Source organism: Dromiciops gliroides, chromosome 4, assembly GCF_019393635.1.
Source record: "Dromiciops gliroides isolate mDroGli1 chromosome 4, mDroGli1.pri, whole genome shotgun sequence".
NCBI classification, from domain to species: domain Eukaryota; kingdom Metazoa; phylum Chordata; class Mammalia; order Microbiotheria; family Microbiotheriidae; genus Dromiciops; species Dromiciops gliroides.
This window is the reverse complement of record NC_057864.1, coordinates 94,583,712-94,609,245: the sequence shown is the minus strand read 5'-3', so window position 1 is coordinate 94,609,245 and position 25,534 is coordinate 94,583,712. Positions and strand designations below refer to the sequence as shown.

The 25,534-nt window shown below is 33.9% G+C and overlaps 1 protein-coding gene across 2 annotated transcripts in view; it reads left to right on the top strand.

Moving 5' to 3' along the window:
• DENND1B (DENN domain containing 1B) overlaps nucleotides 1-24,367 on the top strand; it is a 327,844-nt gene extending 303,477 nt beyond the window's left edge. For both annotated transcript variants that reach the window (XM_043962753.1, XM_043962752.1), the window contains 3 exons: nucleotides 15,611-15,690; nucleotides 16,970-17,186; nucleotides 17,943-24,367. In XM_043962753.1, the coding sequence (XP_043818688.1) occupies nucleotides 15,611-15,690; nucleotides 16,970-17,186; nucleotides 17,943-18,488 (843 nt within the window). In that variant the 3' untranslated portion in view covers nucleotides 18,489-24,367. The remainder of the gene's footprint in view (nucleotides 1-15,610; nucleotides 15,691-16,969; nucleotides 17,187-17,942) is intronic.
• Nucleotides 24,368-25,534: the final 1,167 nt, after the last annotated feature.

Sequence of the window (25,534 nt, the reverse complement as noted above, 5' to 3'; positions counted from 1 at the left end):
GATACTAGGCTAACTATGTCAGGTTTTAGTGATTTGTGTATTACTTTAATGCTTGACTATTGAAACATGAGCGCTTAGCATTCTTTATTTTGTTTGTCCTATGAAGTTAAAAGTTGGGGGCGGCTAGGTGGCACAGTGGATAAGGCACCAGCCCTGGATTCAGAAGTTCCTGAGTTCAAATCCGGCCTCAGACACTTGACATTTACTGGCTGTGTGACCCTGGGCAAGTCACTTAACCCCCATTGCCCCACCCCCCCCCAAAAAAAAGTTGATCTACCTCAAAGATAGCTTGGTGGGCTGTAAAGACAATCTACCATGGCTGGCTTTCATCTCTTTGTACGTAAGTAATTGACTGATAAGAAAATGTGTGTTTCAAAAACAACAACAAGTGTATTCTTTAGTATTATAAATTTGAGACTCTGGTCTCATCTTGCTCACACGAATCTGACTGAATTAGGAAAATACCATTACCTTCTAATAAATGGTGAATGAATGAATACACCAATCTCGCTACAATTCTATCCTTAAAATCCATGCTGTAGATCCCACCCTAAAGATCTTTTGGTAACTAAACTTCCCTAAGGAAAGTCTAGACTATAAAATAATAAGTTCAAGAGCAGGAAGGGACTTTAGAAATCATCTAGCCCAGTGGCATCAAACTCAAATCAAAGTAAGGGCCACTAATTCTAAAACGGGATCACTGCAGGGCACATATTGATTTAGTTTTAAAATGTAATATCATCTGTTTTATTGTATTTTTATTTTTCTTGTTAAATATTTCCTAATAACATTTCAACCTGGTTTGGCCACATTTGGGAATGTTATGGATGGGTCTCATGTAGGCCATATAGTTGACATCTGATCTAGCTCAGCCTTTTCATTATACCAATGAGTAAAATAAGTTGTGGAGAGGTTGACTTGTTCAAGTTCACTTGGTTAGTGAAAAGCAGAGTAATGATCAATTCAGGTACATTCAATCCAAATTAATTTCTCTTTGCTCTATTACTAGACTTTCCTTTTAGAGTTTTCCATATATATAATATTATAAATATACATAATAATAGTATAGTTTACTGTATTTTAATAAATACGAGAAAGATGGTCCAACTAATTACTTATTTCATCACAGCACTACAAAGACTACCCTCCAAGATGTAAAGAGTTTGCCATCTGCAGTAATGGAAGCAGTTTCCACACTAGGGAAAGCAAAGATTTTCTAAATTCTGAAATACTTTATAAACCATACTACGATATGTATTTTTTTGTTAATGATATCCTTTTACTCCAAGAAATAACTTTGACCTGCTTCATCCACTTTTATAGCTTATGTAGCCAGTCATTTAAGAAGTGTGTTTAGAGTCCATATAGATAACTTATCAACATTTCTTTGAGGTTTGTCAATCGATTATTTTTTATTTCTATTTTAGAAAAAACTACAGTATGATAATTTAAAACCATAAAATATTTTAAAGCTAAATACGTTTTGGAAATTTTATAAATTGAGAATTATAAAATACCTCAAAACAGCTAAATGTGTCTTGTCTTAAAATTCTCTTTTATTACTGGCTTATCTATAGAACAGAATGTGAATAATATACATTCTACTCCAACAAATAGTAATTTGTGTGCTGGTCTGCTAATTAGTACAGTTATTTTCCATTTTGTTGATGAGGCTTAAATAAATGTCAAGGGGACAGCCATGAAGATTTTCCAATTAGGCTTCACATTTGTAAAACCCAGCCCTTTTCTTTTTCTTGCAAAGATGACAGTTCCAACTGTAGCCCCAGCCTAACAGGACTCCAGGGAAAGGATCTTCCTCTACTTTTACTGAAAATAGGGCCGTTTGGGCCCAGTGATAATATTGCCATTGGTTATAGAGTAGAGTAGTTTTTAACAGTTATTATTTACTAATATACTACTTCTTTCATAAATTTCTTTTTTAAAAAAATCTGCTCTAGATGTTTAAAAATGAACAGTGAATTAAAACAAATCATGATATACAGTTATCTGTGAAACCTAATCTAAAGGCAATTTTTTATGCGAAATAATGGTTTGAGTATATTTACTTTTTAATTTGCACATGGAAAATACATTTTCCGGAAAGGAAATTCCCTCTTATGTATACAATTAATCTTAATCTAATATTAAATACTCCAGTTCTTGTGGGGATAGGAGGTGGTTTGTAAGTGTGTGTGTGTGTGTGTGTGTGTGTGTGTGTGTGTGTGTGTGTGTGTGTGTGTGTGTGTGTGTGTGTAAGAAGAGCATGTTAGTGTGAGTAAGCAAGGAAGCTTAACTGAACTGCAAATCAACATTAACAGATGGATTGCCCTAAGCAAGGGAAAACCACAGCAAAATCTAGTGAAAGTAGAGGATTGAAGCTTTTTATTGTTAAACCTTATTAAACCTTGGCATGTACATTGCTGTTAACTATTTCATTTCTTGGACTAATAAAATTCACTCCTTTTTCCAGTTTTAACTCAATTTCCAATGAATTAAATATACAAAACAAGTATAAGGAATTATGAATGGTAGATTATGTTCTCTTTTATTATATGATAAACACTATGCATGTTGAAAACTGTAGCAGTTTGCATCATACATATACCTATTTACTTATGTTTACAAGCAGGAAGAGCATAGAAAAATTAAAATAAATCAAGATAACATTATAATAGTGAACGTGTAATAATTCTGTTTTACTTTTTCCCTTTCTAACCATAGATGATAGCTTTATATTTCAATACACAAACAAGAGAACAATCTGTTTAATGCTGTTTTGCTTACCTTACCATATGCACACATATGAATATACACATATATGCACAAAATTCCAATTATCCAAGGCAAATCCAACAACATGCATCTTTTTATCATAAAATATAATTTTTTAATATTTTTTAATGTAAAACCTCTACACAGAGTAATAGTGTAAACTAAAACTGAACTATTATCTTTTAGTAGTCCTAATGTTTTAGTGACTTTACAAATCATTGCAATGGATAGTCTAAGTATAGCATAATAAATATGAATTGGTTTTATAATCTAATAATGTTCCTTTTTCTCTAAAGAGATATAAGTAATTATGGTACCTTTGAGTAACCACTTATAGGAATATGTTAAAAAAAGGAATATGTTAATGAGGTATGTTTTAGACATAAATTTTAGTTGTGAATGGATATTTGTAAGGAATCCAACAAACAAATTAAGCAAGAAAACTAAGCATTTGCACTAACTTTTATGGTCTATAAGAATATCATATTTTAAGGTGCTATACATGAAATGTTCCTGTGAAGATAATACAGATTGCCTAAATCTCCATGTTTCAGGGATTGTGGTAGGTAAGAGAAATTTTGAAATATGTTCTTGTTTTTAATGCATGTTATATAATTTTCTTCTTAGAAATTGAGTATATTATTGGAATAAAATGAATAGAGAGAATCATACTTGCTAAGGAGACGAAGCAGCTCCCAGAAAAGGCCACCATATATTTGTGTTCTTTTGAGAAATACTTCTCATAAAAGAATATTTTCCATTCATTTAGTCAAGAATAAAGTATATTTAGTCATCATCTGCCAAGAAAGGTTAGCTGATTACCAGCTCTGGTCAAGAAGAAGGTGTGTGGGTACCAAGTACTAAAGCAGAACCAAGGTTAAAGAGGACAAAGGGGAAAGAAGATAATTAGAAAGTGGAATGTTCATTATAAATATTGAATAGGAGTAAAACCAGGTTATATCAGCCCTTACTGATTTCAGAAGCATAAATTCTCAGTGTTTTGCTTAATTTGGCTGTGTACTGAGGAACTACTGTTATGAGTAAAATGTTAGCCTAATGTGATGTAAAAATCCAATGAAGGGCTTAAAAGAGTTTTTCACAAAGTAAAATGAATGACAGTATTGAATGCCACATCATGTCCACTAATAGTAAATATGAACCTTATATAGTTCATTAGCAGTCCTAAAACAGGCAACATTTTAGCATGAAACTTGAAGCTTTCACAAAGTATATTTTCAGTTTATTTTAAACTAATTCTAATTCTTTTTTTAAAAATGAACTTAGTTTAAAGAATATGGATGGCAAAATATTAGTATTTTATTTTTTTTCTTGAAGGCAAGTTATTTTTTCTCTGTTGTTCAGATATCTGTTCTCAAATGTTGAATTTCCTTTTAATTAAATTGGGAGAAAAATTGCAAAAAATTCACCTTGTAGGTTACTAGACTGCCCTCTGGTGGGCATTATATTAAACTTGTTTTATATGAAAGAAGATCATAGCAAAATTTAAACACCTTTCAACGTAAAATCTTTTAGAAACAAAGTGGGATAAACAGTTGAATACTTACATTGCCATAATTTTTTCAGAAACATTATTCAGTCAAAAGAATATTTCAAAATTTATTTTGTTTTTACATTATCTAGGGAGACTGGATGAATGATAGTGCCACTACCTGAAATTCTGACATCAGAAGGAACAAATTAGAAACATAATATAATGGATTTTGTGCAAGTTTATTTTAAAGTATAGGTGGGGAACCTAAAGTAGAGATAACCTGTAAGACAGTTGGAGAAGTGGATCTGGAGGTCAGAGGAGTGATCATTGCTCAAGCGACAGACCAGATAATTATCTTCAGATAGACACTGAAAACTGAGAAAAAGGAAGATGACCAGTGTTTCCCATCTTGATAGTTGGTGTCGACGCAGTTCTTGTTTTATACCGATAATGCCAGATTAAAAAAAAAGATACCTGGTCATTAGTGCCAATATAAATAAGGCAATAGTAAAAGAGCATAAATTACTTTGGTTTTTAGACACCCATAGGTGCTAAAAGAATTAGCAGATACGATTATTGAGCCATTTCTAGTGATATTTCAAGCATTGTAGGAAACAGAAGAGGTACTTTAGGACTGAAGGAAGGCAGATATTTCCCGTGTGTGTGTGTGTGTGTGTGTGTTTTAATAGTAAGAGACTACAAACAGTTTTCGAAAGATTTTTAAGACCTCATTGTATCCAGAAATGATGGATGGGTTTTTCTTTGCATCAGAATACTTAAGTTCAAGCCCAACACTTTGGTTTGCTACCTATGAGATCCTTAGGCAAGGCATTTTAGGGCTTTGGCTTCAGTTTCTTCATGTTTTAAATGAAGGTAGTCTACTATATGGTCTCTAATAACCTTTTCAGTTTTGTGCATTTATATTCAATAGTTTAACTGGTACTAAACTTTGAATATTATATAAGTGAAATATTTATCTTTCTAGGTGATGTGACAGTAAATTTTAATTATAGAAGTTTATTTATTTATTTGTTTGTTTTGTGGTACAATGAGGGTTAAGTGACTTGCCCAGGGTCACACAGCTAGTGAGTGTTGAGTGTCTGAGGTCGGATTTTTACTCAGGTACTCCTGACTCCAGGGCTGGTGCTTTATCTACTGCACCACCTAGCTGCTCCCTAATTATAGAAGTCTATTGAAAGAAACATAGTTTAATCTTTATAGGCTTTTAATTACCTTAATCCTTAAATCCTTGAAGAGGCATATTCAAACTGTTAAGTAGAAGGGAAACTTCAGATTTTATTTAAAATGCAGCAGATGAGTTTTGAAACCTTTTAAAATGCTGAAATATTGAAATGCTGTCAGTAAAAGTGAAATTGCAAATATCTTGCCATTTATCAAAGGGTTATGTGATTTTTTTTTTTACTTTGAGGACACTTTATCCAATATCCTTGTTAAACTAACTCTATGAACACTGATCAATAATGACTGAGGCCTTGCAAGTTGTTCTTTGGAATGCTTTAGTAAAAACTGACATCTCAACCATTAACATTCATGACAAAATAGCAGTTTTGAAATTGCATACTACTTATATTTTTAGATCATTACTACTTAAAACAGTAGGTTTTAGGTGCTTTGCAAGTTAACCAGTTTACCACCAGAATATTCAGGAGACGTGATAACACTTGACAGTACCATGTAAAATTCTTTCTAACTTAATAGGATATGGTCTGAAGAAAGAAAGGCTACAATACTTATTAAAGTGCCATACCATAGCATGTCATTGGTTAAACTCATTAGTCTGTGATATCTGCAGGAAACTGAGTATAAGAAATCTGTATTCTTGAGAAAGCTTAAATGTTCAGCCACCTTCTTGGTTTGATATAAAATAGATCTAGTCTAAGACTCATTATCCATCATCAATTGTAAGGGATTTTATGGAAAGGTAACAATTTTTGCTCTCTCTTCCCTTGATGTGAATCACGGTTTGTAAGTAAGTTTAAGAGTTGCAACTAAAAATTCTTCCAGGACAATTAAACAGTGAACCAAAAGTCAAACTGTAATGAAGAAAATAAGTCAAAATTAATTACATTTCGTTGGGATCCTCAGGATAACCACTTTTCTGGAGCCACTTAATATTCCATTTCATCTAAAAGAATTGTTTCTATTCCTATCACAGTTACTGTCTTTGAATACATTTGTTTTTTTAATTTTCTAAAGAATTGACATCAACAAAGTAAGGAATCTAAACCATTTATCTGTTGCATGAAAGCAGTGCTTCCTGCACAGAGATTTCAACTAAAGTTAAAGTTTTAGTATACATACCTTCTTCCATCATCCGACTTGGAAGTTGTTGCTAATATTTTTACCTTTAGTCTCCAATATAATAAGATTTTTAGTCAGAATTAAAAAAAAATATTTGGTAATTAATATGTATAAGTTTCCAGAACAAATTTCAACGTTTTAGACATTAGAAAAATCTTTCCTTGATTTAAATAATGATGCTATAAGGGTTTCGCTTTTGTTTTTGTCTTTGGTTTTGGTTTTGGTTTTTTGCCGGGTAATAAGGATTAAGTAACTTGTCTAGGGTCACTCAGCTAGTGTCAAGTGTCTGATGTCAGATTTGAACTCAGGTCCTCCTGACTCCAGGGCCAGTGCTCTATCCACTGCGCCACCTAGTTGCCCCCCACTGCTATAACTTTTAAGAAAAACCTCAGCAAGCTTTTATTAAACTCCTGCTATATGCCCAACAGCGTTGCTATGTTCTGTGTGTGTGTATGTACAAGAACTTTATATATGAAGTTGTGTCATATATAACTGTTTAATACCATTAGTACTTCTTTCCTCAATTTCATGCATATTGCAATTTGAAATATTGAAAACCAATCTAATTTTTTTACCTGAAATGATACTCCTCAACTTGGAACTAATTACCATTTATTCAATATAGCAAATCAACTATAAATCCAATAGAATCTTCTTTAGTGTCTCATCAATTTCTTCCTTTCTACTTTTTAACCACTATCCTTATCTTCATTAATATATCTATTAACCACTATCCTTATCTTCATTAATATATCTCAATTGGCTATGTGATACAAAGCATCAAAGAGGTCTAAGACATGGTTCTTGCCTTTAAAAACTTGACAGTCTAGTTGTAAAAACATAAAATAGAAAAACAGAAACAATAATAGAAGATAGTCCTAGGATAAGTTGTCATAATAATATTTGGTATTGGAATGATTTGAATGATGCCACCTGCTGGAGACTTACTATAGAAAAGCTCTGCCATGAGGAGAAGGCCTCTGAGGGCAAGCCATGCAGTCAAGGTCCTTAGTGTCAGGAAGTGGCATTTGCTCGTGGGTACTGTCTATCAAGGCTACCAGCCAATCAACTTGAGGAGCCTCCCATTTCTGGGAGGAGGACACAAAGGAGGAAGAGTACACTGGTGGGACTGTGCTTCCTCTTTGGTTGCAAGACATCAGGATGGTGGCAGGGAACTTCAGAAGTGGGAGATTAGGAAGGCTAGGATTGTCAGGTTATAAGAAATCTCTTCTCAATCTTTTTCTTTCTTCTACTATCTTTCAATAATCCCTTAAAAATTTCTAAACTTGTTTATCAGTGATTTTAGTAAGTTTCCCCCCAAAACTGGAGGGAGGAACAGATTAGAAGCCACTTTTAGAATTTTAAATTACAAAGTATTTATATGGTGCTTTAAAGTATATTCATCATTCCACTTATCCCCATTTAATTGATTCAGAAACCAACACAAAGAAGTTATAATTTGCCATTTTCACATAGCTTATAAGTGTAAGAATCAAGATTTGAACTCAAGTCTTCTTGACTCCAATCTGCATGCTCTCTTAAACAACACTATTTGGCATGAATGGTGTAGACACTATGTTCAGATTACTTCCAGTGGAAGAATTTCAGGTTTTCTAGTAGTCTAGTTTATCATGCAAAAATATTAGTTATTGGAGAATATGCTTACATGTTAAACAAAATATAGTTTTATGTCAGCAGTGAAGGTTTCCTTAGGATTCTTCATAGGATTACATAGTTAAAATGAATGCCTCCTCCTAAGTGTTTTCCATAGCTGGCCTCTTTTCTTAACCCTTTCAGTTCCTGCTTTGTCTCTATCATCTTGCACTTGGGTCATACAGGCTGCCTTGAAGCTTCAGTAAGCATCAAAATAGTGTTTAATGCTGGAGATAGGAAGAAAGATGGAACTGGTGACTTTTGTCCTATGATCCTGCCTTAAGGATCAATGGTTCTTGCTCCCCTTACATATACATTTTTAACCAGAGTGATTAAATGACATTAATTATTCTTTGTGTTCTACCAATATTAGAGGAAGCCATATTATAATGCATAGAGCTATCCTCAGCACCCGAAATTCTTGGGTTTGAGTTCCGCATCTGATATATGCTGTCTATGTGATCCTGTACAGATCACCTACTTAATCGCTGATGGTCTTAGAAACTCCTTAAGACTATAAGTTGTAGAGCATATATTGACCTGTACTGGTAGAGTCCCCTATACCAACGAAATCATAAGTCTAATCCCTATAACAAGTAATAACAAGACAAACCCACAATCAGTCAGTTATGTAATACGTTATTGGACATACACAATTTCAGGTAACAGGATAATTTGTACCACTCTCTAGTACTTTTTCTTCATTACTTAGTAAAACACACCATGTACAAAAGCATCAGGAAACAACTCAACAGATGGATTTTCTGTGTGCTTGTCTACCATTGTAGCAGTTTCCTTCTTCACTTAACCTCTTAGAATGTTTCAGAAAACCCAGTTTCACATCATCATAACATTAGTAATAATAGCTGACATATACACATTGCTTTAAGGTTTGAAAAGTACTTGTTACTTCATTTGATCCTCACAACCACCCTATGAGGGAAGTGCCATTATCATCCCCATTTTACAGATGAAGAAACTAAGACTGAGACAGATTAAGTGACTTTCCCATTACCATATACCTTATAATTTTAAGACGAGATTTAAATTCAAGTTTTCCCAACTTCATGTCTAGCACTCTGGCTATTATATCACCTACCTGCCTCAAGAAAATGTGAAAAATTCTGGTTGAGGTGAAAGGTTATAATCTATAATATTAGTAGAAATAATGTGTACACATTCTATGTCATATTCTTCAGCATATCTCATAATATTTCAAAAACTCATTAATCTACCAAAACAGTTAATGATTAATTATTTTCCCCATTCAATAGAGAACTTAAGAAAGATATTTATAAAGTCACACAAACATGTGGCAAGTTCAAGAATAGAACATATGATATTCTTAGTCCCAGGGATTTTGTGACTTTATAACTAGGATCTGACTACTTTATACTCTTAAAAAATGAAGTTTGTTAGCATTAAAAATCAGTATAGGCATGACCAACAAAGTCCAGCAGCAAGAGATAGAAAGAGAAATTCCATTTAAAGTAACGGTAGATAATATAAAATACTTGGGAGTCTACTTGCCAAGACAAACCCAGGAACTCTATGAACACAACTACCAAACACTCTTCACACAAATCAAATCAGATCTAAATAATTGGAAAGATATCAATTGCTCATGGATAGGCAGAGCTAATATAGTAAAAATGACAATACTGCCTAAATTGATTTACTTATTCAGTGCCATACCAATCAAACTACCTAAAAAGTATTTTATACAGCTAGAAAAAATAATAACAAAATTCATCTGGAAAAACAAAAAATCAAGAATATCCAGGGAAATAATGAAAAAAAATTCACAGGAAGGTGGGTTAGCAGTACCAAACCTGGAGCTTTACTATAAAGCGGCAGTCATCAAAACTATCTGGTACTGGCTAAAAAATAGAGTGGTAGATCAATGGAATAGGCTAGGCTCAGGAAATGCAATAGTAAATGACACTAGTAATGTAGTGTTTGATAAACCCAAAGACTCCAGCTTCTGGGATAGGAACTCAGTATTTGACAAAAACTGCTGGGAAAACTGGAAGATAGTATGGCAGAAATTAGGCATAGACCAACATCTTACCCTTTGACCCAGCAATTCCACTTTTAGGTCTTTTGCCCAAAGAAATCATGGAAGGGGGAAAGGGACCCACATGTACAAAAATATTTATAGCTGCTCTTTTTGTGGTGGCAAGGAATTGGAAGTTGAGGGGATGCCCATCAATTGGGGAATGGCTGGACAAGTTGTGGTATATGAATACAATGGAATACTATTGTGCTGTAAGAAATGATGAGCAGGAGGAGTTCAGAGAAACCTGGAGGGTCTTACGTTAGCTGATGATGAGTGAGATGAGCAGAACCAGAAGAACATTGTTCACAGTATCATCAACATTGTGTGTTGATTTACTGTGATGGACTATATTCTTCTCACCAATGCAGTGGTACAGAAGAGTTCCAGGGAACTCATGATAGAAGAGGATCTCCAAATCCAGGAAAAAAAAAAAAGAACTGTGGAGTATAGATGCTGATTGAACCATAATATTTCTTTTGTTTTGGGTGCTGTTGTTTTTTTTTTTTTTCTATTTTGAGGTTTTGCATCACTGCTCTGATTTTTACTCTTGTAACAGGATTAATGCAGAAATAGGATTAATGTTATTATGTATATATATATATATATCTATATGTATATGTATATAGATATATAGATATAACCTATATCAGATTACCTGCTGTCTAGGGGAGGGGGGAGGGAGGGGAGGGAGGGAAAAAAATATGAAATTGTAAAGCTTGTATAAACAAAAGTTGAGAACTATCTTTACATGTAATGGAAAAAATAAAATACCTTATATATAAACTGAAAAAAAAATCAGTATAGGGGTGGGGCAGCTAGGTGGCACAGTGGATAGAGCACCGGCCCTGGATTCAGGAGTACCTGAGTTCAAATCCGGCCTCAGACACTTAACACTTACTAGCTGTGTGACCGTGGGCAAGTCACTTAACACCAATTGCCCTGCAAAAAAAGCAAAAAAAAATAATAATTTCAGTATAGGGGTAGCTAGGTGGCTCAGTGGATAGAGCACCAGCCCTGGAGTCAGGAGTATCGGAGTTCAAATCCAGCCTCAGACGCTTGACACTTACTAGCTGTGTGACCCTGGGCAAGTCACTTAACCCGGAATACCTCACCAAAGGAAGAAAAAAATCAGTATAATATACTTTCTCATAATAATGAATTTTATAATTGCTGATTTTATGAATATACAACTGATATCATTATACTCTATTAATACTATACTATTATAGAGGAACAAAAAGGGATGTTGGGGTTTTGTTTCTTTTGGTAATAAATTTAAGCAAAGAGGTTAGTATAAGTCAGATCAGAAGGGAAACAGGCTATCTTTTCATAAAATTTATGGAAAAAAATAGGACACTTCACAATACAGAAGAGACAAAGTAAAAGCTTAAATAACTGCAAACAGCAGGGCAATGGAAGGTTTGTCTAAATGTCTGACAGATTTTTCAGTTGTGTGTATTATGTCAGAACATCTAGCAGAACTTTAAAAATATTTATAGTGTTCCTTTTGAAATTTAAGAATTTTTCCTTTTTTTCTTTTCCTCTTTTTTTTTTACTAAACAATTTGTGCCTGTCCCTCCTTCTTGTCTGTTTTATTAGCACTCTAAAAGAAAAGCTACCTGTTCACCAATGTATGCTCTACTGTGTTTTGAGTAGCTGTCAGTAGTCCAAGAATCTCTAGTTGATATTTTATGGTGAAAGTGTTTACCCTCAGAAAGATCATAATACACATTAATTTGAGATTTTTGTCTGTATCTGTAATAAAATTATTTTTAAATGTGATCTCTGTTAATATAGAACTCATTTCTTTGATACCTGAACCTAGTTTTTCTCCACATAGACAACACAAATAAATGAAACTTTTTCTTCCCTTATTGTAATTTTTGAGATTGTCATTCCCCTCATTTATAGAGTTGTATTTGAACTCATGACTTCTTTAATGTAGATTGTAAAATTATTGAAGAAAGCTAGATTAGCAAGTGTTTGTTATTCTTGTTCATGTTTTACATGTGCAGCTCCACATGCAGTTAATTTTCTATAATGTTAATTCTATTCCAGTTTTATGCTGACCTCTATTTTTAAAGTTATAACTTGAGTCATTTTCCAATTGTATTTTCTAGTATAATGTTCTAGTATATTATTTCACCTTAATATATGTAACTTTTTTGGTGCCACACATAATAGGATTATAGATTTAGAGGCGAAGTGATATTAGAGACCCTGTAACATAACCTTATTTTTCAGATAAGGAAACTGAGGCCCAGGGAAGCTAAGGACTTGCCCACCATGACACAGAGAGTGACACCAGTCAGGAGCAGGATTTAAACCCAAGTCCTCAGACTACAAAACCGAGGCTCTTTCTACCATAGTGTATTGTCTCCCCTATAATTTGCCAGAAATAATAGTCTGATAATAATATGAATTGAAAATTTTCATAGAAAACACTTCTGCTAATTTGTGTATTGGACAAAAATGTCACACAATTTAGAGAGGCAAAATTTTTTGGCAGTTAATTTTATCATTCTTATTCAGAAGTTGTTTTTGTTCATTAAACCTATGTTCTGCCCCCCCCTCCCCCGCCCCATTCATTATTTGGTAGTTTTCTATTCACTTGGTTAATTAATAGAAAGCAAATACTCTTACCTTCTGAAAATTCCTTAACAGATCTAACAGTTGTTCTTACTACAGTGTGCATATGACTAAAACACATTCTTTAATATTTAAATGTTAAAATAGATATTGTTTTAAAATTGGCAACTGATTTCTCCAAGATCTTTGGTGCCGTGTAGATGTCTATTAAATGTTTAATGGATCAAATATTAAATTATAATTACATCATTTTAATTGTGTTTATAGAGTCTATCAAAATTAAGTTGTAAGAGAATGATAGTACAAAAGGTACAACAGTATATCCATTCATTTATTTCTAATTCTTTTGTAAAGACCAATTACTTTTTTCAACATTATGTATTGATTGCTAGACTAGTTACACTGTACACTGACAAAAACATAAAATTCAAACATACTTGTGAAATTCAAACTCATCGTCTATTAATGTCAGACATCAGTGGTTCTAATAAAGTCAGGATACTAGCCAAACAAATGGTCAGAGTTGACAATTTAAGTGAAAACAGAACCCATAATTTAATTAGTCTATCCTGCCATAGACATTCCCTTCCTGACATTGATAAATACACTGGCCTTTCTTCAGTCCACCTCTTTAATATCTTCTTTGCAGGGTTTGAAACTTAGTTCTCTTTACTCTGATACTTTCTCTTCCCTGGTTTTCTTGACACTACACTATTGTTTTCTTGCTACCTGTTCAATTGATACTTTTGAGTCTCCTTTGAGTCATGATCTATGACCTACTCTCTATCCATGAGCATACCACAGGGTTCTGCTGTGGGTTCTCTTGTATCCATGGGATTTCTTCAGCTCTCTCAGAGTAATCTATCATTCATCTCTATGCAGATGAATCCCAAATGTACATATTTAATCCTTACCTTTCTTGAGCTCCTGCCCCACAACTCCAGTTTCCTATTTGACATCTCTACTTGGGTGTCCCAAAGTTGTCTCAAATTCAGAACCAATTCTCTTTCCCCCTAAACCTCCTCTTCCATTTACCTTCCCTATTTCTATTAAAGGATCTACCATCCTTCCAGTTACTCAGGTTCACAACCTAGGATTCAGCCTCAACTCTTAACTTTCTCTCACCCCCATATCCAATTATTTGCCAAATCTTGTCCATTCCATCTCCTCAATAATTATCAAATATTTCTCCTTCTCTCTGTTCACACCACAACCACCATAGTCCTTCATCACCTACCTCTTACCTGGACTGTTGCAGTTTTCTACCTGGCTTCTTCAATTCATTATCTTTCCTCTATAATTCATCTTTCACCCAGCTGCCGTGTTTTCATTTGTAAAGGACAGATCTGACCATGTCACTTCCCTGCTTAATAAGACTCCATGTTGCCTTAAGAATGAAATTCAGATGACTCGATTTTGCATTTCCAGCCATTTACAATCTAGTTCCCTTCTCTGTCTCTCTCTCTGTGTCTCTGTCTCTCACTCACTCCCTCCATCCCTCCTTCTCTCCCTACCTCCCTCCCCTTCTCTCCTCACTTCTCCTCTTCTTACCCTCTCTCCTCCAGGAAGTCTACCTTCTTCACATTTCTCCATATGTGCCCCTGTTCCTTTAAACCAGGATATTTAGAATGCTCTCTCACATCTTCTCTCCTCTTAGAACCTCTAGCTTCCTTCAAGATCCAGTTTAGGGACAGAAAACTTGTCCTCATCCCCCTTATTGTTAGCACTCTTTCTCCTCAAATTATTTTTCTGTTTATCTGTGTATAGCTGTGTTCTGCTAGTACAATGTAAGGCACTTGAGAGCTAGAATTTTTTGTTTTGTTTCTCTATCTACCGTGCTTCACATAATGTAATTAGGATGAAATAGATGCTTGAATCAATGAATCAATATGAATCAATGGCATGAATTATCAAGCTCCATTCTTAGAGACTTCTGACCATCTCTTGAACATACCATCAGTTCTCTGACCATCATCCTCATCTCCATCCCATCAGAATGTTGTATTCTGCTCCCAGGTCTTTGGGTTCTGATAGGCAAGCATTTACCCTATCTTCCAGTTGCCAAGACCTCCATGCCACTTCAAAGCCATCTTCTCACCATACCCCTTCTAACCCCACTTTCCAGCCCCCTTTATTGTCCTCTCCCATTAGAATGTCACCTCTCTGAGACATTCTTTGCTTGTTATTTGTATTCCCAGATCAACACAGTGCTTATACATTGTAAATAAATAAATAAATGCTTCTTTATGTATCTATCTTGGAAGTGGAGATATAACTCACTAGTCAGGATCCTGGATATTCATGGTTTCCAGTTGCTTATTAATTTTCTTCATTGGACTCTTCCCAGTGGTTCTGAATTGAGGAACAAAGGGCAGTTACCCTCCAATGGTGCTTCAGGCAGAGGGTTAGATTTTTAATACTTATTTTTGTTTAGTTGTAGATATGCAAGTCCTATTTATAAGTTAGGAATGAAATATATATACAAAAATACACAATACACACATATATACACACGTGGACATATATGTAAATTTGGTTGGAGAGGAGGTGTTTGGGGATTTTTATGATGAAATTGACCATTTCTCTAATCTTGACTAGTTATTAAACAATAACTACTTGATAAATGACTTTAAATGGATATTTCCTTTCAGCTCTTCTCAAAGCAGTATTGTTCTAAAATTTCATATAAACTGAGATTATCTATTATTAATCATAACTTTTAGGCACGCTTAAAAAGACCAATTAAAAGCACTGACTGTGGCCTGTTTGAAGATGAAGATGATGACATGGACAGAGCAAGCAAGTGAGTAAATTACTTGTTGAGTAAACCTGAGGTTTTTGTTTGTTTCGGTGAGGCAATTGGGGTTAAGTGACTTGCCCAAGGTCACTCAGCTAGTAAGTGTAAAGTGTCTGAGGCCAGATTTGAACTCAGGTCCTCCTGACTCCAGGGCCAGTGCTCTATCCACTGTGCCACCTAGCTGCCCCAAAACCTGAGGTTTTAAAGCAACCGATGATGTTTTGGACCTCAGTGGATATTTCAAAACCATAATGTAGTATAGGACAATCTTATAAACAACTAGACCTTCCAGGCACATGCACAGCTGTAATTTCTGTTAGGAGAGATTGAAGCTGGTGGTTTTCTTAAGATTGGGACTTCTAAGTTACAGTAGGGCAAGAGCCAATCAAGTATCTTCACTAAGGGCATTAATATGGTAAGCTCCCAACCTCCTCTCGGCTGGAAAGGGGGAAGGGCACTGCACTAGCTCAAAAAGCAGGAACTGAAACAGGTTAAAGGGCCAATTAATAGCAGGATGAGGCCATAGCAGCTACTATACTTCAAGCCTGGGCAAGATAGAGAAAGTGAAGATTTAAAATAAAAAAAGGCAAGATAGGAAGGAAGGAAGGTAGGCAGACCGACCAGATCTTAGGGTGAATGACTGGCCTCTCTGTTCCTTACACACTATTCCATCTCCCTTTGCACAGGAATGCCACATTTTCTGGAACTCATTTCCTCCTTATTTTTACCTTTTAAATACCCTAGTTAATATTAAAGCACAGCTCAAATGCTACCTTCTTCAAGGGGTATTTTCTGATCCCTCCTCCACAACTGCTGATGCTCCTCTATTTATTTTGTTTATTCTTAAATGTTTACATTTTGTCTCTCCCTATGGAATGTTTGTTCCTTGAGGGCAGTAATTATTTCATTCTTGTCTTTATATCTTTTTTTTATTATAGTGGTTGGTGCTTAATAAATACTTAGTGATTTATTATAGTTGAAGATTTTGTATTTATTCTCAAACCAAAATTGGTGATACCTTAGGATAACTTCTTTCTATTTTGTTTTTCATTAAAATCAACAAAAGTTGAATTGCTATGAAAATTAAGGTCCCTGTTCTTCAAAAACTTTGGGTGTGAAGTACATCACGTATTTTTCCTCTCTTTTGGTTCAATTGAAACATACTGTTCGATTCAAAATCCAATTATGAATATTAAAATTGATCAAAAGTTGTTTACATGCACATTTTGCAACATTGAAACTATCTTTTTGCCTACCTTCAGTTTGGCCTTTCTTTTTTCTTTAGGTTATCATCAGAAGACAGTGAGGAAGCTTCAGCTTATTTTTATGAAAGTGATGATTCTGTTGAAGCTAGAGTAAAGACTCATTACCCAGGTGAAATGGACTTACTAGGAGAAATCCTTGATACTTTGAGTACACATAGCTCAGATCAAGGAAAGCTATCAGCAGCAAAGAGCCTGGATTTTTTTAGATCAATGGATGATATTGATTACAAGCCTACGGTTAGTCTTTACTTTTTTTTTTTACTTTTACAATTTGATGTTTCAACTTGCAGACTGATACTACTTTTAATTTTCTGTGATTTTCTGGGCCTATGATAAAATCTGTAGATTAAAGTCATTTTATGTTACAATGTTAGGTAAATGCCAGTACTTCAGAAAATGTATTACCATTTTATTACTTCAAATTATACTTTGTTATCAAATGCTAATATTTCCCTGTAGGTTCCCTGGTTCAAGTCACTGCTGTCACTAATTAGACTTCTTTCTGTCAAGCAAAAAGCATTAGCTTTCAATCCATTTTATACTTGTCTTCTTTGGGAAAACATTTAAATGAAGTATGTTACTCCAGAGTTCCCAGAAATATTAACACACATAGATTTTGACATTTATTTATAAATAATTTCCCATTTCATTGGCTTAAAGATTAATAATAGTCTGCATACTGCATTATAAAATAACTAATAGACATGATAAGATTATGACTTTAGTTTTGTTACCAGAGAAAAACAAATATATACCCCATATTTCCTTGAATGTATAAGTTCCAGAGTAAGAAGTCCAAAAGTGGTGTGGGCATAGAAGCTAAACTTCTGCATTCCTCTTGGTACCACTAGAGAAATTTGGGAGAATTTAGTTAATACCTTTGGTCACATTCTTAATGGACTTGAACATTTATTTTGAAATTTTAAAATGTCAAGGAAAAGCTATGAAGTTTTCTTAAAAATAATTTATGTCTTAAATTGTATATTCTTTCAGAACAAATCCAATGCACCTAGTGAGAGTAATCTGGCTGTACTTTGTAGCAGTTCTAGTGATCAAGCTGAATGGAATCTTGGTCAGGATGATAGTGCTCTCCATGGGAAACATCTCCCACCATCCCCAAGGAAACATGCTGCTTCTGCTGGTTTGACAGAATCGCTCTTCATTCTGAAAGAGGAAAACAGTGAAAAACACCTCAGTGCCAACAATGTGAATTGCCCAAGGATGGTGGTCAATTCAACTTCTCCTGTAGAATCAGTTTTACAACTTGATTCTTCAGAAAATTCACAAACAGATAGTCCTTTCCAGGGAAAAACTGAAAATAATGAAACACTAAGCCATACCTCAGATGATCAACTTAATCTCAGCCTTAGACGTCATCTATCTACTCTAGTTCCCTGGGAAAAAGGTGGGGATGAAGCAAAGGAAACTTCTGAAGATGCTGGACTACTTCATGAAGTGGTGACATTATGTCATATGACATCTACTTTCCATCATGGTTTAAACATTTCAGAGGATAACAGCAGTGGAAATAAAGCTTAAGTTGATTGTCAGAGGGGACATCACTTCCTTCACAGGTTCATAAGGAATTCTCTTGGACTTTCAAGTTATATGTTAAACAGATTTTGTAGGAATCATAACTCTTATAATTTTGAAATACTTTGGTTTGGTACGTGAATTTTGCCTATTCAGTAATTTAATGGCTATATCATCTGTTGATTTGTTTATTCAGAGTCTTAAAGATAAATCCAGCTATGCTGTTGTGCTCTTAGATTAGGTACTAGTTTGTTGAGTCTACATATTTAACATGGTTACCCCTGGAATATGGTGCTTAATGTCATCCATTTCATTTATCCAGAGGGAAACATATAACTTTCAGATAACCAATTAGTACTGCATCCACTTGGTTGAGCATGAGCTGAACAACTTGTTATAAAATGAGCCTGAACTCTTAAAATACTGATCAGCAAATTGCCTTAATCTTAAGCCTATATTAAAAATTACACAATGATCATGAGTGATTTATGGGACTATACTTAATTGTCTCGGAAGGCAAAGGTTCTGAAGAGCAATAATGACTTTTATGCATTGAGTCAAGGGCCAAAAGCACTTTTTCTAAATGAAAAGAATTGCATAGAAATGTTGCATATGATTTATAGAAAGAAAATAAGGCCATGTCTTCCAAAAATTTGAAAGGTACGAGCTCACCTTTTACCCAGCATATGAAGTGCTGAAACATAATGTGAAGTCAATGAACTTCTGTTTACAACTGAGACACTTTAAATAGTTTCTACTGTCCCCAGGTCCATCTCTACTATCTAGGAGTCTTGAGAAAGGGAAATATGGTATGAACTGAATTCATAGACTACATTGATAAGATTAATTTTATTTTTATGAACTAATCTTTTGAAATACCATTTACTTTTAATTTTAACATCTTTCTGGATTTTGAAATTTGGAATTAGGTTTAACATCTTCCTGGATTTTAGAAAGGAATAATGAACTATTTCATAGTGGTATAGGATAGATCCAAAAGTACAGCTTGAAGAAGCAGTGAAATGTTACATTTTAATTAGATTCTGCAACTTTTCTGTATTTTACACAACTATATCATTAGAAACAAAAAAATGGACAGTATTCTTAGGAAAAGATAATCAAACAGTATACCTGGAAGGTTTTGAGAGGCAGGCCAATGAACATTAGACCTTCACTATGAAATATATACCAAGGGAATATAATTTTTCCATATATGTTTGGTTTCCTAAGTACTTTTTAGTTGCCAAAAATCTTTTTTAAAAATAGAAAAAAATGGTACCATTTGTCTTTAAAATATTTGAGCTAAGCAAGAATTGTTTTTTTCCTGTTTGCACTCCAATATTGCAATAGACATTTTCACATCCGTTTAGGTTCCAAATGGAGAAAATAATGTGTACACTGTGTACCTTTTGTGAAGAAAAAATTTTGAAATAACTTTTTATAATACAAAAACTCAAGGCTTTATCAAATATTGCCTTAACCTGCTCACTCCAAATTTCCATTACAATTTATTAAGGTTATATGCAATAAAAAGAATTTATTTTGTGAGTATTGTTCTAAGTAATAGAAAAAAATTGTAATTAACTCTGAAAAGTAAATTATATCACCTAATTTAGTTGGCAAGTACCATTTTACTATTTGCAAAAACAATTAACTGAGATAGTCCATAAAAATCAATTTGACAAATAATTGCTTTAGGAATCATTCACATTTCTGAATTTTGAAAAATAACTGAAACATAGGATAGGTAAAATTCATTTTCATCCATTTGTTTAATTGCTTGAACCATAAGTGTATTCCATGGCCTATGTTTGCCTCCTAAATCTTTCAGACAGTGTATAAGATGGGTTATTATACAAATGTAATCATTTTGCTTAAAAATGTTTTGCCATAAATGTCTAAGTTACATATTTGATTTAGTGATTTAAGAAACATTTTTAAGATTGTGTAAGTTATTTTTTTAGTTTCAATCATATTTTAAAGGCTATTAATTGTGCCTTACTTAAACATATAAAATTGGTGGTAGTTGTCCATATTTTTTAAATACTTTGTTACTGCCAAAAGAGTAGCCAACACTGGTATTTCAAGCCATTAATATATACCTATATTCATATAATCAGTAGTCTTCATAGTGCTCTAAGTAGTCTACTAAGAATAGTCTAAGAATTAAATTATTCTTAATTTCTTCCTTTTTCTTCCTTTTCTAAGAGTATTGATAAGTGATGATGGAACAGAAATTGAATTTATAAATTTGTCTCTTCTATTGAAGAAAATTATCATGAAAGAATTTTAGATGAATTGGAATTTTATTGCCTAATTAGAACTCCCTTTTGATTTTGCTATTCTTCTTCAACAGTATTGTCCATTATCTAATTCTTATCAACAAAGTGTCCCGTATGCTTCAGACTTTGATCCAGTTGTCCTGTGTATCATATATACTCTATTTAGAAGGAAGAAGAAAGAAAAGGAAAGTTAGAAACAGGAAAATGTAGACTTAGTGTAATTTTGTTTAAACAAAAAGTGGCATATTTAATGATTGCCTTTTTGAATAAATGTAAAGCCATAAATATAGAACAGGATTTTCTTTTCTGGTTGAATAATTAACATTTCAGTCATTCAGTAAATATTTATTTAAGTACCAGGTATGTGTAAGGTACTGTATTAGACTGTGGAGAATTTATAAAGATGTATTAATGACCGTTCCTGCCCTCAAGGAATTTGCAATCTAACATAAAATGGAAATTTCACATCCTTAAGGTAGTATTAATTCAATCTAATAAGCATTAATTATCTAATAAGTGTGACCATCAATTAAAAAAACTTGTATTTTGCTTAGAAATCACTGAGAGGGCCAAAATTTTCTCAGAAAGAAGAGGAAAAGGCTTCTGTATCTGATCAAGCTAAAGAACCCTGTGACTAAAGATTTTTAGAAGGTATTTCCAGTTTTAAGGTTTCTCTTTGGTATAATATGCTAATTATTATAATGTGGACTTCCAATACTGGCATTTAAAGGCTATTACCAGACTCCTTTTATAATGTGAATGAGAATGCCATTTTAGCACATTGTATTACACTATTATAAGTGTTTAATCAAGAAAAAGAGACCCCACCAAAAAAAATGTCTAGATAATTCTCTTAAGTCAATATGATAAATTGATAGAGGATCCATTTATTTTATGGATTGCCTGTTAGTCTACTTGTGAAGACACATTCATCCCTGTATCTACTGCATAATTTTTAGTTATTACTATAGTAGCCTTATTATATACCTTCATTGAATTGCATGGCTCTTTTAGAGAGTTGGATAGATACATAACAAAGTGGGGAAAGCTGAGACTATATTTACAGAGAGAGAGAGAAAGAGAGAGAGAGAGACTATAAATTTGTGACTTTTTAAAGATATTTTATTCTGGGGGCAGCTAGGTGGTGCAGTGGATAGAGCAATGGCCCTGGAGTCAGGAGTACCTGAGTTCAAATCCGGCCTCAGACACTTAACACTTACTAGCTGTGTGACCCTGGGCAAGTCACTTAACCCCAATTGCCTCACTTAAAAAAAAAAAAAGATGTTTTATTCTTCTTCTAAACAAATTAGCTACTATAAAGTCAGCTATAATGGTTGTTCATATGAAACACCCTGCTTCTTGATAAATCAGAAAATAAATTCAAGACTGTTAATTAAATTCCCAAGTCTTATTGCATAAAACAAAGGAACCTTCCGACACCCCACACACACTTTTAGTAGGAAATACTTTCAAAAAATCTTTATATCAGTATTGACACCTTTCCCATCTAGATTCCAATAATGATGTTACTGTATTTTTTTATTTTAAGAAGTGATGTTGCTTTCTTGAGCAAATTAATTAACATTTTGGTCCAGTTGTAACTAGAGAATTATGTGGATTTATAGGGGTGTATTAGATTTTAAAATTAATAGGATTTTGTGCAATATTTTTTCATGAATAATTTAGTTGACACAAATATGTAGATCTGTTTTCTAGCAGATAAAGGTCATATTTTTCAGTTGTATAAAAATATATGTAGCATTGTTCATTGTGATTATAGAAACGTATGTGATGTACATTGTTGGTGAACAGATGTGTTTTCATTTATTTAAAATTAATATGAACGTCACATTGTAGTGTCATAATGATCTTAGCAACAGAAAAATATGCAATAAGAAAATGCTGTACCTAAGATTAATAGATTTGGTACCATGAATCAAAAGTATTGTACTTGGTAACTAATATGGATATTCAAATTGTACATTTAGGATTCTAGTTGCTGTATTTGTCAGGTAATTCCTAAGCAAATTATTCATTTCTGCACCATCTAAATTACATAGTTTTTTTTATGTTGGTGAACACATTGTGACATCCCTTATTGTGATAAGTCTTTGCTAAGGTTCATAAAGGGCATTGCTTATACTTTTTGATTATCTGTAAATTAGGTGAATTTTTCTTGTATGTATGTACAGTTTGTTTAACCCTAAAGCTTCTATAGATTCCTACTTTTATTATACTTGAATAAGGCAAAAAAGCACTGTGGAAAATCTGTAGTTTTGGATGCAATATGCAAATACACCAAAAAACCAAATCAGGTACTGTATAATTAAGATAATCTTTTTTTGTTTCAATTGAATGTTTTGCATTCAAGAAGCTATGTGTAAAATATATTTAGTTTAAAAAAGTCTTTTATTGTTTAAATGATAATTTTTAAAACTTCAGTGATGAATTATTGCAAATAGTGAATCTTAACATTGGACCTCATTTATAGCCTGTGTTACCACAGTAGTCCTACAGTAATGATTTAAGTTCACTCAAGTTCCAGACAGAGTGACTCTAAGCTTAGAACAAGACAACAATATAAACATGTGCCTAGAAAATGCAGTGAATATATGTTGTACTCCCACATCACAATACACTATTAGTCTGCTTTAAAAGTCATTCATAGTCATATAATATATATGGGCATATTATTCTGCTACACCATTGCTAAAAATGCAAATAAATATTAATTGCCTATAAGTCCCCTAGCATTGTAGGAAGCAAGACTTCATTATGTAACAAATATGTTTGTTACAGTTATTTGATACTTTGTAGGATCTAAGATTTCCTGAACATAGGTACTATCTACACTAAAGCATATATTAACCCCTCTGTGTCTCATCTCTTGTGAGTTGCTTGGCTAAAATATTTATTATATCTGACCAGCCTTCTGGTGATGAGCCATAATCATAAATCAGTTTGATCTTCAATAAGCTGGTCCTCCAGAATGCCAGGCACACTGGTCTTACTCACTTCTTGAAGACTTTATAGACCACCAGAAACTGGACCTCACAATCAGTAACTTTTGAGAATCCAGGGTTGTTATCTTCATACTATGAGGCATTGGAATAGAACCATTGTGGAGAACTGAATTATAGGTATAAATTTGAATGGTTCTGTAGCTTTTTATTTAGAAGTAGAACTGTTTTGAATAAACTTTAAAAATAAAATAACATCTGCACACTCCCTTGACCTATAGTTAACTCAAAGATATTTATGAAAATTTGCCCCTAGCATTAAGATCTGATTCATTGCTATTGCATCCTCTAGACTACAGTATAAATCATCTCCAAAGTTGCAAACCAGACCTGGAGTACAATGTGTGCATACATATACATACATAATAGAAAATGTCTATCTGTCTGTATATGCATATATGTATGTATACAGAGATAAGAGACTTCATATATGTGTATATATCTATGCATATATAGATGCCATGTGTATACACACCACACACACATATATGAGACTGCTGTGGAATTTAAAGTGTAAATGCAAATTTTGGGTGAACTCTGCCTTGCCATAAAGTGCCCCAACACTGTAACATAAAATAAAATTTGTCCATGTTAAAACTTTGGGTGATAAAGCTTCTAATAAGTAAATTTGATTATTCCTATCAACATGAATAACTATCACAAAGATTCTACTACTTCTGTCCCTGGGTAGTGTGGCTCTTGGAACCCATGGGAAGCCATACAGATACAGCCTGCAACCAACAAACCAACTGTTTCAGAATACTGCCGCCATGTGTGACTCATGTAACTCACATCATAAGGTAAAGGGTCACACCTCTTTCCTTCACCTTTTAGGCCACATGGACCCAAGAAATGGGTTTGGGGTTTTGGTCTTTTCTTTAATCTTTTTCTATTCTTAGTGAAAGGAGTGGAGTCTCCAATGTATGATCTTCAGTCATGGGCATCCAGGGTTCCAGGAATCCAGGACAAGTATTGTAGCCAGCCCAGTAGAGAAGCCCTAGGGAGCAAGGATCCACTCCCAGGGGACTTTGGACTTGAAGCTGGTGAGACTAATGCTTGGCAGGAACTGATTTAAACTAAACCTAATCTCCCTCCTCAGACACTAAAGTGGAATAAAGAGGGAATATATCCCCAATATGTTGGGGGAAAGTTTGTATGTTTGTTTTTGCTATGTTTTGAAGTAAATGTTTCATAAAAACTAATCCAGTGCTAAGTGATTAGATAGATGCTAGTTATTTGGACCCTAAAATGAGGACCATATTTGGTTCAAACCAGTGGCAGAGAAGAGAACCCTGGTTTAGGGTAGGGGAGAGGGTAGTGGGAGGGACAGGAATATAACAGAGCTGGTTTACAGTGAGGACAAAAATCAACCTATGTTACATGTGAGATCTAATCCAGGATCAAATTGGCCTTTTAAGTATTTGTGAGGACCATGGGAGAGCACACTTGGGTGTCGCTCAAGGCTCTGTCCTAAGCCTTCTAATTATACTATTTCATGTGTTGGTAACAGCTCCCATGGATTCAGTTATCATCTGCATAGGTAGATTATTCTCAGATCTCTTTATCCATACATAAACTCCCTCCTGACCTCCAGTCTTACATCTCTAATTGTCTGTTAAATATATTGAACTGAGTGTCCAATAGACATCTTAAACTCAATATGACCAATATTGAACTCATCTCTTCCTAACTTCCCTATAGGACACCACCATCCTCCCAGTTACCTAGGCTCTCAACTTAGGTGTAATAC